Source organism: Globicephala melas, chromosome 18, assembly GCF_963455315.2.
Source record: "Globicephala melas chromosome 18, mGloMel1.2, whole genome shotgun sequence".
Taxonomy (NCBI): Eukaryota; Metazoa; Chordata; class Mammalia; order Artiodactyla; family Delphinidae; genus Globicephala; species Globicephala melas.
Window position 1 is genome coordinate 11,582,511 of NC_083331.1, and position 14,163 is coordinate 11,596,673.

The 14,163-nt window shown below is 40.6% G+C and overlaps 1 protein-coding gene across 5 annotated transcripts in view; it reads right to left on the bottom strand.

Annotated features, from left to right (window-relative positions):
* The window catches only part of DCLK1 (doublecortin like kinase 1), a 326,889-nt gene that overhangs the window by 69,899 nt on the left and 242,827 nt on the right, over positions 1 to 14,163 (bottom strand). For 4 of the 5 annotated variants that reach the window (XM_060288223.1, XM_060288221.1, XM_060288222.1 and 1 more), the window contains exon 6: positions 9,529 to 9,623. In XM_060288223.1, the coding sequence (XP_060144206.1) occupies positions 9,529 to 9,623 (95 nt within the window). Of the gene's footprint in view, positions 1 to 518; positions 5,419 to 9,528; positions 9,624 to 14,163 lie in introns of those variants that run through there. The other variant, XM_030882514.2, reaches the window with a different exon arrangement.

Here is a 14,163-nt window from a genome sequence, read left to right on the forward strand (position 1 = left end):
CTATATTAAAGTTGGGTAATCAAGTTTGTTATTATAGTTATTTATGATATATTTATTTATTTAGCACTTTAAAAATACCTTTCATACACACACATGCACCTATATACACATGCACATTTTTTCCCCCTGCAAGTTAGATGACTTTGGGAAAAATGCCTTCATGCCCAGGAGGAAGTTCCTATGGTTAAAATTTCTTTTTTTCAACCAGTTGCCAATTTCTTTGACATATTCACCATTAATGCAACCCTGAGAGGCAAGTGTATTAGTGATTTTAATATAACCAACTAAAACAGAATTCTTCAACAAAATAGTCTTATTTCATTGTTATTGTCAGTATTTTATACTTTGGATGTCATGCGATGCCATTCTGCAGTATCTCAGGTATCATCTGCTGATGCTAATTACATCATAAAACACCATAAATATGATTATGAATGTAACCCTTACCCCACACAGTCATTTCAGTTTCAATGTCTACTTATCAAGTTTTCTGAAAGAAACTCACTGAACAACGTAGGTGGTTTTTCCTGTTTATTATAGTTACTTTTAAGGTGGTAAGTGTCACAACATGAACTTTGAGGGGAATAACATGGTCCAGTGTGAAACACAAGGTACAACATTTTACAGTGAAGCCACAGTACAAAGTGATGGAACTTTCAAAATTGGGTAGGTCAACGAAACATTTTGTCATTTCGCTCTGTAAAACTCTGCTGATGGCCTCAACTGATGGATTTTAAAACATGTTGCTGTTTAAAACATTTTAACACCAAATGCTTTTTTTAAGAGAATGCACATCCGAGCAACTCAAACTGTAAGCAGGAAATACGTCAACCTCTCTGCAAAAATTTTATCCAAATTTACAACATTCATAGTGTATTTCAAAGTAAAATGTCCTTAGAACAAATAAACTCAATTCCTTGCTTGCTGATGAATATAAACTCAAAGAAACACATCACAAGAAAATTAACTTTCATAGTTCTTTGCCTATGACCTTTCAGATACCTACTTCCCTGGCTTCAAAACCATTTTGTGGCCATATATAATACAAACACCCATGTATAACATGCATCATTTATACTATCTTGGAATTTATCCATCGTCTTTACTAAAATGAACCACATTTTAAAGACACTATATATCATGCACCCTGAAAAATTACAGCTAGGGCCTCAGATTTCCTATCTTTTCCACATGCATTACAGGCACAAAGTTACAAATATTTTTCAGCTGACAGTATAACAAACTGCATCAGGCAATTGGTATTTCAAATTCAATATATCTCTAATTTTCACACTATAATGCTGTGGGATATCGTTGTCACTGACATGCACAGTTAGAGATGCTAGCCAGGCTAATGCAAATACGCATAAATAGGAAATGTACGTATATACAGTATTGGGTTGGCCGAAAAGTTCATTCCCAATATATTCGTTCAATTAACATTTTCAGGAGTGTGTATATTTGTTATACACACATACAGGAAGTATAGTAGGGTTACTACTGAAAATACATCAATACTTTAGAATCGTGTTTTGAAAGAACATACAAAACTGCCTTACAGGTTATCTGGCTTTGCAATTCAACTTACTTCAAATCAAACACAGTTTGGATTCTCTTCGATTTATGTTTCAATATAATTACTCACCCACTCACAACCCTATAAATCAATACTTCCTTTTCTTAGTGAATACTGACTGACAATCACCACATGTCATACACATTAGAGAAACAACAGTGATAGTATATAATCATTTTCATAATAGAATATCAGGACATAACAATATAAGCATTAATGTATGCTTATATTTAACAGTTAACACAATATTGGATTTATCTGAATTTGAAATTTTTGTTTAACTGGATTCCAAATTGTTTAAAAGAAATCAGTACATCTGCCTATTATTTGGAACCGTTTTGCCATACGAGTTTAGAAAACTACTTTTGAAGTTAAATATGCCTCAATTAATATGTCATGGGTAATGATTTATGACATGAAAGGTTTTACATACAATTCCACAAGAGCCAGTAACTTATAAGGCTGTGTCACAAATACCATACTCTACCATTTATGGTCTATAAACATACACAAATACTTACATAAGCACACCCATATACACACTGGGCCCTGCAAATTTACGTAAACACCTACACACCTGGGTAGATATATGGCCACATATGAAAAATTTAGTAGTCCAATAGCTAAAATATATGGAATTATTTTTAAGGATATTATTCTATATATTCATTCATTTGTACTAAGAAATGTGGCTTTTAGATTCCATTACTTTTAAATGAAAAAAAAAAAAATCATGTACAGATCTGCAGTGGATGCAACCAAAATACCCCTGCTGGTTAACATAGGGAACACATGTGGCACATGAATTTTGGTTCAAGATGTTTTTAGAAGATAGTATTTGATACTTTTAATATTTAGATGAGCCAATATAAGAACACAGGGATGTGTATAGATGGGTGTGGACCTGCCACGTCTCACAAGTCTATGACAGTATGAAAACATTGGGAACTCCTGCCCCACCTCACGTAATTAAGCAAGACGAAGAAGAAACAAACCACGTGGCTTTCAGAACCAGTCTTTTGAATTCACACTGAAGTTTATACTTGATATATAATTAGGTTTTGCACTTCTAAAATGCTAAAAGCAGGGATACGTTTATTGTATCGTTCTCTACGATGTCTAAAGGTGAAAATGTAAGTGCCAATGACCAAATTTTTCCTAGAGTGCAATGTCTTCACAGAACATTTAAGGTCTACCATAAGGACAAAAATGCATTGCTTTTGCTGGAGGTCTCTTCTGCCCAGTAGAACAATTTAAAAATTCAGTGTCTAATTTTTTTTAAAAAAGAATTCTATAAGTAAGTAAATCTTAAGTGCCTATAAATCATCAATTTGGTTCCACCAATAAACTGAAAACTTCTGGTTTGTTGCTAAGCATTTTTTTTTTTAATTTCTGCTTTAGTATAATGGAATTATGCTCTGCACAGGAAGAGATCTCAAAGTCTATAAATGGTGTGCTGTTTCAATCTCTGAGGGATTTTAGTTTCAAAAGTAAATGATATATATTGCCCCTGAACAGTCGTTTAATAAAAATCATATGTTCAAAAGATTAAATGCTGTGGAATAGCATTTCCCTCGGAACTGCTTGGATGGAAAGCTGGCCATGATATCTATCGGCAATTAGTACAAGTCCAGTTTCTTTTTGCCATGTCTAAACAAAGCCCTGGGCTTCATATCAATTGGCAATATCTACCACTTATCCAGAACAAATAGCGTTTATTGGACCTTTCTAAGCAGTAGTTGTCCATAAGATTGACAGTTCAGGGAAGCTAAAATTATTGGAATTTATTTTTTGTTCTGGACCATCTGACCCCACCAGATTTAGGTTAACTGTTCCACTGCTTTCTCTGCATTTTTGACAGTTCAGTCAAATATATACTAATCTTTTATGGACTCAACTCTATTAAGTAATGCATCTTACAAAGACATAACTAGAACAGACACCAGCATAGGCAACCTCACAGATGTTTACTGTTTCAGCTAAAACAAAGCAGCCTTTTGATCTCAGCAGGAGTCTCTGTTCATTTCTATTGGAAACAGTTTTAAAATCTGAAGTCTGGAACAGGTATTTATGAACTGTTCTTTCAAGATGGAATGGTTCAGTTTGCAGTTCTCAAATAACCTGCCAGAGAAGTGTCTTTCTCTGCAACAGACAGGATAATGAGGCACTAATTTTTATAAGGCTAAGTTTTCAAATGCTGTTAGGCTGCCTGTACTGTTTTTTTTCCTTCTTCTCCTTCTTATGGTTGGAATATTTTATTCACTTGGAAAGTGAGATAGTAACATATGTAACTATAAACCAGATGGTAAAATTTGATAGTTGAGCAATTTATCAAGGAGATAAATGGATAACATTTAAAACAGTATATGACAACTGAAATTCTCTCCATTTTGAATCAAACATTTTGTTTTTAAATTCAATCTTCAAGTAAAATTTGAAAAAGAAAACCCCAAGTAAAAGCCTCCAAGTGGCATCATACATTTTTAATTTATCACCTACTGAGATATGTCAAGCCTGTAAAATATCAAAACCATGCTACACAAGTCTTAAATTGTTAGTGTTTGAACTAGTAAAACTAAATGATCACTAGGGTATGGCTTAAATACAATAGACCATACACATTAAATTAGTTCTTAACATTCAGATTAAAAATAATTGTTTTATGTTTAAGCAAAGCTGACTATAATTTTTAAACAGAGGACTAGGAAAGCAGAATTAGTAGGTTAATGATTAACAATAGGTTATGATCATAGACTTACTTAGTTTAACACAAAGGAGTTTTGCATATGAAAATTTCCAAAATACCAGTAAGATCCAGGATTTATCAGAGTAGAGATTTGGATATTTGGGACCTGATTTATGTAGCAACATTTAAAAGAATTTTGCTTTTCAAATTGGTTTTTTGGAATAAGTCCAGACACAATTTTTTAGGTCTGTATGTTTTAAAAAAAAGCTTCCTAGCTTCAGCATTTATATATTTGAAAAATTATATATATGGTTATAGGGAGGAATTATATAATTTATAGCAACGCCATTGAAAAAATTCTTCATGTTTAAGCTACACTTAGGCTGTTTTCAATGAAAGATAAGTTTAAAAAGTAAAATTTACTTTTTACAACAAAAATAAGGAAAGTTCCTATGCTTAACAAGAGAGTCTTCATGAGCTATGTCTTTGACATGGGTGTTTTTCCTCACCTAGACTAACCCACAAAATGACAAGTAGCTCTGAATATTGTCTAGGAAGAAGAAGAACGCTACTTGAATATTTTGATTATTTTGCAATAAAAGTACTTTAAAATCAGCAATGTAAAGTTTAAGAAGAATATAACTTTAAGAAAAAATGTCTGCTAGTGGCATTTTAATCTGCTTAGACAGAAAATCTGTACAGAATTGTACAGAAAATTTGTATCTACATGTTTACCTATGATCAAAATGAAAACCCCATCTACAGAAATTATGACTGTCTTGCTACACCATTAGCCTGTTCTGAAACTAAGATCGGGCCCATACATGAAATTCATCTAGAGCCAGGCCTGGCACAAAACCCTCACCAACTGAGCCAGTCTGTGTTCAAGCTCCCTCAGTCAAATCAACGTAGGCGATATAAAAAAATATCTCTTTCAAGGATTAATATAAAATACCTGGATATTTCCTTCTATATGATTTAGTCTTCATAATTTCAAGGTATGCAAAACTCTTTTGTGTATTTTGCTGTTAGACGTTTGCTTAGGAAACGTGAAACCTTCACCCAACCACAAACCATATACACTGCTCCATTGTCTCTTTTACACTGAGTCTCCTACTGAATCCAAACCATCTGAGGAGAGGGGGCGGTACAGGTCCTGTAAGATGAAGGGCAGGTACAGATTTGTTTACGCGGCTTTCTTAGGTGCCCTGCGCTCTCTTAGGAGTGGGACAACACTGAATGGGCATCCTCGGTTTCTGAGGTCATTGAACCCTTTAGAGTCGTCAAATTTGGATAAGAGGGAAGATCATGAAAGCGTCTAAATAGATGAAAAGGGTGCTTATTCTGCCTTATTGGCTTGATCTGCTCATGAGCTTTTGCCTTCCTCTGTGTCCAGTTGGGTTCTTGGGCCCTTGAGGTCTGTCAACACCAACTCTGCTACTATGTATCTAGGCAATTCTTCCTTCAACGTTTCCTTCCCATTCTGGGTAGAAGAGGAAGGTGCTTACCTCAGGCAATAATTTATTAGGAGCCCCAGCTGGCATTCAGGAAATTCTGGCCCCAGAGCAACAACTCAAGGGTTGCATTTGCACCCCGCATACACCCAATAAACATTGCCTTTTCAAAATGGTATGTTTGGAAGACGGAAAGAACGCGAACTTGACCTCCCTGCTCCCTTCCCAGTGTTTATCCCGGTTCCCCAACCGCTCACCCGTCACCTTCCCTCTTCTCCCTTCCGCCCTTTTCTGCTAAGAGATCCCTCTGCTGGTCACCAGGCAACGAGCTCAGATCTGCAGAGAGTGTCTAGAATCCTGGCTTCCTTTCTATTTTGAACCACCCACTCTTCACATCAACTGACTGATCAGATAATCTACAAAAGTCAGCCATGTGGGAGTATCATGGGGAGCTTCACTCCACCTACACAATAAAACACTTTTCTTCCTGATATATTAAGAAATAGGACCCCAGAAAGTTCATGGATGGAAAAGAGCCTCCCGGATCTGCATCTGTGACCAAACGCTTCTAGACAGCAATTTAAATAACAGTGTTTTGGAAAAATAGGGCAGTTGCTTGGTACACTGCCATCAGCGCTTTCAAGAAGAAAAATATCTGGCATGCAGACTCCTATTGTATAGGACTATTCTAAAATACCAAAAGAGGTAACAAAAATATTCAGGGAAGGAAAAAAGCTGATTAAACCATCATAATTAACATAAACAAAAATATAGATTTTCTTGTTTGTGAAGAAGCGGTCAAATGTCTCAATATTCCTTAAAAAAGAAAAGCAGCTTATATTCCTGAGTTTCAAAATGAGGTAGGAAGTGTGAGTGTGTGTTGCAGGGAGAGGCAGCCCACTCATTTCCCTGGCCATGTTGCTAGGCAACACAGAAAGAAAAAGAGAAGTAGCTACTGTTTTCCAATTTGCAATAAAAAGAGTTAATTTATTCCTTGATGTGTCTTCTTTTAGCACTTGCCATCTTTCACTTATTTCAGTATTTCCTGCATAGGAGTAGAGCCATTTGAGAAGAATATTAACCAAATTTGAAACAGGATCAGTTTTTAGGGATATTCTAGGCTCATTTTAACTGGGAGGGATTATTTGATGCAGTTGCCTCCACACCAAGATGAAAGCTCCTCTCACTAAAGCAGCTGGGAATGTTTCTACTCACTGACATGGTACACGGATGGAGGATGTTCATTTACGGCCTCAATTCAAAAGCCTGGAAACTGAACCATCTCTAAACTATCTCGTGCTCTGCTCACAACACGTGTTTAATAAATGTTTTCAGATGATGATAAACCTTTTGTCTCCTTAAAACAAACGAGATTGTTTTTCCCTGTCAAGTACGGAGCTTGCACTGGTAGTTTAAATGACAAAATGAAGAATCTACAAGAGAACCATCCCTTATAATCATTTCCCAAGCACTGGCAGTGTTAATTACATAAGCCACTGGCCACACAGCTGCTAGGAGCTGGATGGAAATTTTCTGCCTCAGTTGGACAAAATCATAGTGTAGTAGGAAATACAGAGGGCAGAAGAAGCAAATTCTAGCCTCATTCTGCCAACAAAGGGAGAGCTGAGCCCAGAGCTTTACATCCCCAAGATGGAGTCTGCACCATAAGCCAGCAGGAGGGAAGCTCAGATCTGTAGCAGGGAGTCTCACTCATTCTAATCTAATCTCAACAACGAAGCATGAGCTAAATCCTGAACCTAATTTAATTAGCCCAAAGGATGAAGAGGGATTTCTATGCCAGGTGGAGTCTCCAAAGTATACACCTCAAAAGAGAGACTATTCTATGTAAGAGGGCCCTAATCTGTCCTATTTCTTTTTCTTTTTTTTTTTTGTTTTTAAAGTCTTTATTGAATTTGTTACAATATTGCCTCTTTTATGTTTTGGTTTTCTGGCCACATGGCATGTGGGACCTTAATTCCCCAACTAGGGATCGAACCCATACCCCCTGCACTGGAAAGCAAAGAAAGTCTTAACCACTGGACCACCAGGGAAGTCCCCAATCTGCCCTATTTCTAATGGCTGCCTCTATAGATAGGGGCCTCACTGGCATTTATAAGAAAAGCATCACTCACTCCACTAGCCCTTCCTCCACTCAACCATAGACATTTAGGAGATTAAATGAACTTGGCCCATTCTTCTAGTAGTTCACTAATGATTCCTGTACTTTAAAATGCCAGATTAGACTGTGGCCATGAAGAAACCATAGTGAACACACTCAGCTGGAACTGGAGTTGCATTATTGGGTTTTCTATCTGGAAAGAGCCTTTTATTTTGTTTTGTTTTGACTGAAGCCGGGAGAGGATAACAGACTTATCAAAGATAACACAGCCATTTAGTGGAGGAGCTGGTGTCCAGCTCCAGGCCTCATGCAATAATCAAAACCAGCTGGACCTGATGCCAGGCGGTTCAGTGGAGCGAGCAGGACAGTACAACCTGCTAAGTGGCAGGCCAGGCTGCAAAGGGGACTGGGGACTGACTCATTCACCCTCCCCCCAGAGGGTGTGTGGACACAACCTCGGCAGGAGGCTTGCAAAGAGGAGCTTCCCTCTTGGAGGCAGTTTAAATGTATGGAACATAAAGTCTCTTTCTTTTTTTTTTTTTTTTTCGGTACGCGGGCCTCTCACTGTTGTGGCCTCTCCCGTTGCGGAGCACAGGCTCCGGACGCACAGGAGCAGCGGGCATGGCTCACGGGGCCAGCCGCTCCGCGGCATGTGGGATCTTCCCGGACCGGGGCACGAACCCGTGTCCCCTGCATCGGCAGGCGGACTCTCAACCACTGTGCCACCAGGGAAGCCCTAAAGTCTCATTTTAAAGCACGTAGTACAAGAAATGAAATTCATGAATCCAATCTTTGAGTTGAAAAGCTGCCAAAGAGCCCTAGCTTCTTAAAATGTCCTGAAACCTCCCTCCGCACCTTGCCTTTGAAAATAGGCCACTGAAAGGCCTCCTGTTGCCTCCACTGCGCCATGCCCCTCCTCCCCGTCCCACTCCTGTGATTCTTGCCTTGGTCTTACTGGGAAAGACAAACCGCAGAGGTTGTGAGGCGTCCTGAACAGTCGTTCTTCCATCCTGAAAGAAAAGCTAATCCCACCCCCTTCCTTAGCATAGAGAAGCGAACACTGTTTCCGGTAACTTTTTTGACTTTGGTCTCCAAGCTCAATCAACTTCTCCATTATTACACAAGAAGCTCAAAGATAAATGCAGGTCATGATGAAAGAGAAGGTGCTCCGTGTGGGTTTCATTCACAAAAACACAGGTCACATGCGACCATCTCTGCAGCACAAACCCTCAGGGGCTCTGGACCACCATCCTTTGCCCTAAAGCAACTCCCACCAGGGCCCGCCCACCTCCAATCCAGGCACTTTTCCTTTTCTTTCTTAAGGAAGGCTGGTGACCAGTGATGATGTCTCTAATGAAACTCATTTCAGCTAAGGAAGCTTACAATCCAGTGCCATTAACGTCTTTGTGCCCTCGAGACAGGAAGAGTGAGGTATTTCAAAGTGGAGCAGCAACTGTCTATTCTCCCTGGAATTAAGATCAGGACAAGTTTACAGGGAAATTTAAAGCCCCGAGTCGTAGCTAAGAGAAACCGCAGCCGTAATAAGTGACCCAAGGTCGGTCACCTCCTGTCCTCGCCTGGTTCTTCCTTAGAGACAAGCAGCGCTAACGTGAGAGGCCTATTTGCCGGCACCTGTGCCATCTGCACTGAGACACGGACAGGTCTTAAACAAGGAGCGTGCTCATTTCCTTACCCTCTGCTTCCGCAGGCTTCCAGGGCTGGTGGGTGATGGGCTTGGAGACTTGCCCGAGCGCGGAGTAGAGAGCTGACTCCCAGGGGTTCCATTAACTAGAAACACAGAGGATCACAGAGTGAAAAAGTGGCTTACTAAAGAATTCGCACGACAAATCATCTTCTCAGAGCAACAAACAATTAAAGAGGGACATTTGCTAAAATTCCAGATACCTTTTTATCTATAGTGCTGAAAAATAGCTTCTGGGAGAAACCTTCTTCAGAAACTCACTGCTTTGCTAATCCAGTGTTGAATATAGCAGCAGGTTACATTAAAAAGAATAATAATGTACTTTGCACAACTTTCCTGATGAATTTATGAATGGTGCTCTTAGCTGTGCCCACGGAGATTTTAGGCATGTGGTTCTGAGACATTTTCAATGGACTTCATGCTTCCTTCTTTAGTTTAGCTTCCCAGTACAACCCAGTGAGAGCAAATATTAGCACAGCTCACAAGTGATAGTCCCAGTGTCTTGTGAAAACAGATCACTGTCTTTTTAGAGTTAAGAACTCACTTCTAGAAGTTCCCACATCCACTTGCGCCCGATGCAACCCCCAGCCTAACTCAGAAGGACCTGCCTCCCGCAACACAAAGTAACTGGCACAGACACTCAGGAACTCCTCACCGTTAATCTGTATTGCTGTCGAAAATAAAAGCTGCTTTTCAATAAGTTTACATCACGAATCAACCTGACTCTCAAGACTTTTAAACATTATCCCTAAAAGGAATCAAAGCCACAGAACTCACGTAAGCCATTCTTTTCTCTGAGTAACAACACCTCTAAGAACTGATAAAACACTTAAAGACATGACTCTGTAAAGATGTATCAGATCGCCACTATTTTTGCCTGTAAAAATGTCAGCATTTTTACATGTTTTACATCCACAGCAACGAAGTAGGATTAGCAATGAGACACACATGTCCTCCAGGGCGCAAAATAAACATCTTTCCGTGAGGGAGAGGGATCATGCATTTAACTTACCTTCTATGAGTTCTAACATGGACACAGTCTCAGTGCCTAACCTGACAAGAGCAAGAGGCGAAATCCCTTCTGAGCACTAAGCCCAGCACCGCAGGGGAGGAGGGAAGCGGTTGGATTAGTTAACGATGGCTAAGGCTGCTCCCAGAGCAGGCTGAATGAGAAGCAGGATTCCTTAGCAGATGCCTTTTCTGCGTAAGGCTGACGTCTTCCGAGCAGCAGTGGGAGGTGCGGGTTCTGTCTTAGGCTACATCAAAGGTGTCAATTCAGCCTCATGCCAACGCAGAACCACTGCAGCCCTCATCCCACCCCTAACTCCCGGAAGCCGAGTCCTTTCAGGGCTTTACACTGAATCATAATGAAGTGCCTCTGGGGGCAACAAACCCAGTGACTCATCTAAAAATCAAAATGACAAGAACTCTTCTAAAGCCTGGAGACTACCAGGTAACAGGGGTAATGAGTCGACCCTCACAAAATTCAGTGGTGAGGTACATGTTTGGTGATTTTTCACACACAGTGTTTGCACCAAACCTTAGGGGCCATGGAACTGGGAAGCACCTTGTTTTGTCATCTTCTCCAAAGACCTTTACCAAATGTCACAGAACTCATGCTGCACTAATTTGTGTGTTGCCTTTGACGTGTATTTGGTGACTCCCTCTAAAACACACCCATGCACACACCTATGTTTTGCTTCTTTGTTTTTTGGGGGGGGCAGATTGAAGTAGGAAGCCCTGAGAATGCTTTAATTCGCTTGCATTCAATGGCCCTGTCTTTGCTGAATGAGCCTGATGCCTGGGCCTCCTGGCACCGCACTGCCTCGCCAGTGCCTCTAATAGGAAGGGCTCTGAAACAGGCAAGGACTAAAGAACTGTGGGCAGAGGCAGAATCCACAACTAATAAGGCATGGGATCCCCTAGGAGTTGACTGGAAAACAGGCTTTGTGAACATAATATTTTCTTCGCCCACTTTCTACATCACTTTACGTCTTGACATCACTCCTACAGGCTACGCAGATTGGGAACAAATGAGCAAATGGGAAAGCAAACACAGTACTCACAGTTTTACTTTTGGGACTCTAATCTTACCAAGCCAATGGCACATAAAGAAAAGGGGAAAGTGCACTCCCAGGAAAACAGCCGTAGCAATACTCAGCTTAAAAACAACAAAACAAAGCGACAACAAAAAGCTTGCGTTTACTAAGTATTCATTACGCGTGCATCTCAGTTTATTGAAGACTTATTTTCTATGGACTAGTTAACGCACTTAAACCTTTTATACTGATATACTGGGTTGGTCAAAAAGTTCATTTGAGTTTTCCGTAACATCTTACAGGAAAACCCAAATGAACTTTTTGGCCAACCCAATATACACACATATATGCATATATATATATACACACACACATATTATCTCATTTAACTCTCAGGATAACTCTGTGAGGCAAGCAGTATTAGTTTATAGATGAGGAGGCATAAAGATGATAAGCAACTTGACCAGCGAATACAGGGTGGAGGCCAAAATCTCTGCACTCCTTACCACCACTTTCCCTACTGCACCGGCCTTCTAACCTGCAGGGAAATCACACAACTCAACTAGTGATCACAACAGAGTATTCTGAGAGAGGAAGTACTGCATGTTGCTGTTGGAATCCTAACCACCTATGGGGTCAAGACTGGCCTACACCCTACAGAGAGGGTAAGAGGCAGTGAAGCCAGATCTTAAGGATTAGGAGGAGTTTGCCAGGCGAAGGAGGGTAGGGCACAGTGAGGGCAAGTGTTCCAAGGCAAGAGGACCACCTGCTTCATGGCTGGGCACGGAGGAGGGAGCAAGTATGGTGCTTTGAAGGGACCTAAACAAGTTAGCATAGCAGCCAAGTGGCGTTGGAGGGAAGGACCTTACAAATGAGGATGGAGGAGGTGGCAGGGGTCACATAACGCAGGGTTTTGAAATTCAAGTTAAGGAGTTTGGGTTTTATCCAAAGCACAATGAGAAGCCATTGGATGACTTTAAGCTGGAACCCAGGGGATCAGATCTGCATTTTAAAAAGCTGTGAAGAGCTCCTACCCTGTCAAGAATGCTTGAGAGGGGAACAATAATGGCAGCAGGGACACCCCTTAGCCGAATGTCCAGGTAGGAGAGACAGGGGCACATTTAAAAGGTCCTGTGGTCAGAGAGATGGTGCGGCTCCACCTAGGGTAGTGCAGTGGAGGTGGAGGGAAATGGAAACATTCCAGAGAGATTGAAGAGGTAAAAGCTACCAGATGTGGTTAACTGACTGACTGAAGAGGATTAAGGCTAGAGGTGCATTGTAGGTAGGTGGGAAGGAAGGAAGGAAGGGAGGGAGGGAGGGAGGGAGGGAGGGAGGGAGGAAGGAAGGAAGGAAGGAAGGAAGGAAGGAAGGGAGGGAGAAAGAGAGAAAGAGAGAAAGAAAGAGAAAGAAAGAAAGAAAGAAAGAAAGAGAGAAAGAGAAAGAAAGGAAAAGAGAGAAAGAAAGAGAAAGAGAGAGAGAAAGAGAGAAAGAGAGAGAGAAAGAGAGAGAATGAAAGAAAGAAAGAAAGAAAAAGAGAGAGAGAGAGAAAGAAAGAGAGAGAGAAAGAGAGAGAGAAAGAAAGAGAGAGAGAAAGAGAGAAAGAGAGAGAGAAAGAGAGAGAGAAAGAAAGGGGGGGGAGCGAGGGAGGGAGGGAGAAAACTTGAGTTGTAGGTTGATGTCATTTTTCCTGTTGGAGATGAGGAAACAGGTTCAGAGAGGTAACTTGCCCAAAGACGAACAGCTCAAAGGCAGCAGAGCCAGAACTGAGTCTCACTCGCATCTTACTCAAAGAACTGCGCCCTTTTCCCATGAGTGGCCTGTCCTGGCGCCTCAGGAAATGTCAAGGACTCTTGCCCCTGTCTGGAGAGCTGAGGATGTGTAGGTTTCTCTCTCACTGGGGCACTCCAACCCACCTCCTCTATTGACAGCCACTAGGCTCACAGCTCCTACCTGTGTTGCCATCTCTCTGGAGAAATGAAGCTCGAGTTCCAAAAAGTCATCTACAATCAAACATTTTTCGAACATGATCTGCTTGTAAGTTGGGAACGACTGCATTCTTAAGGTCAGAGCTCTGTTCAGACTCTTCCTCTTGGCCACCTAAAAAGCATCCTCTTGTCAACTTCTTAAAATGGTTCTTGACCTCCAGAAAACACCATACACCTTATGGCTGGATCAGTGCTGGAATAATTAATTTCTTTTCATAAGTAAGTCTGACACATGTACTGAGTTCAGTTGTGTTTTAATCCTGTAATACCAGAAGTCCCTGAGCGCCAGTAAAAAAGGGCTTTGTCACTTATTTAATAGAACTCATTAAAATTCAACTAATAAACGGTGTTATTTTACAGAGGCCTGTATTAAATAATTCTTTATTTTGAATGGGAAAAATTCAACTTCATATGGTTGTTTTTAAATGGCCAAGCAGGTCTAACAATTAGTCATCTTAATCGAAGTCACTAACATCTGAATTACCGAAGTACTCATCAGATCCACTGCCTTATACCCAGTTCTGGTTTCCTTTGCTCAGATCTGTCTGGGCACGTTTTAAACCCTGTATCTTTTTCTCTGCTCGTTACCTCCTGAATGAGAA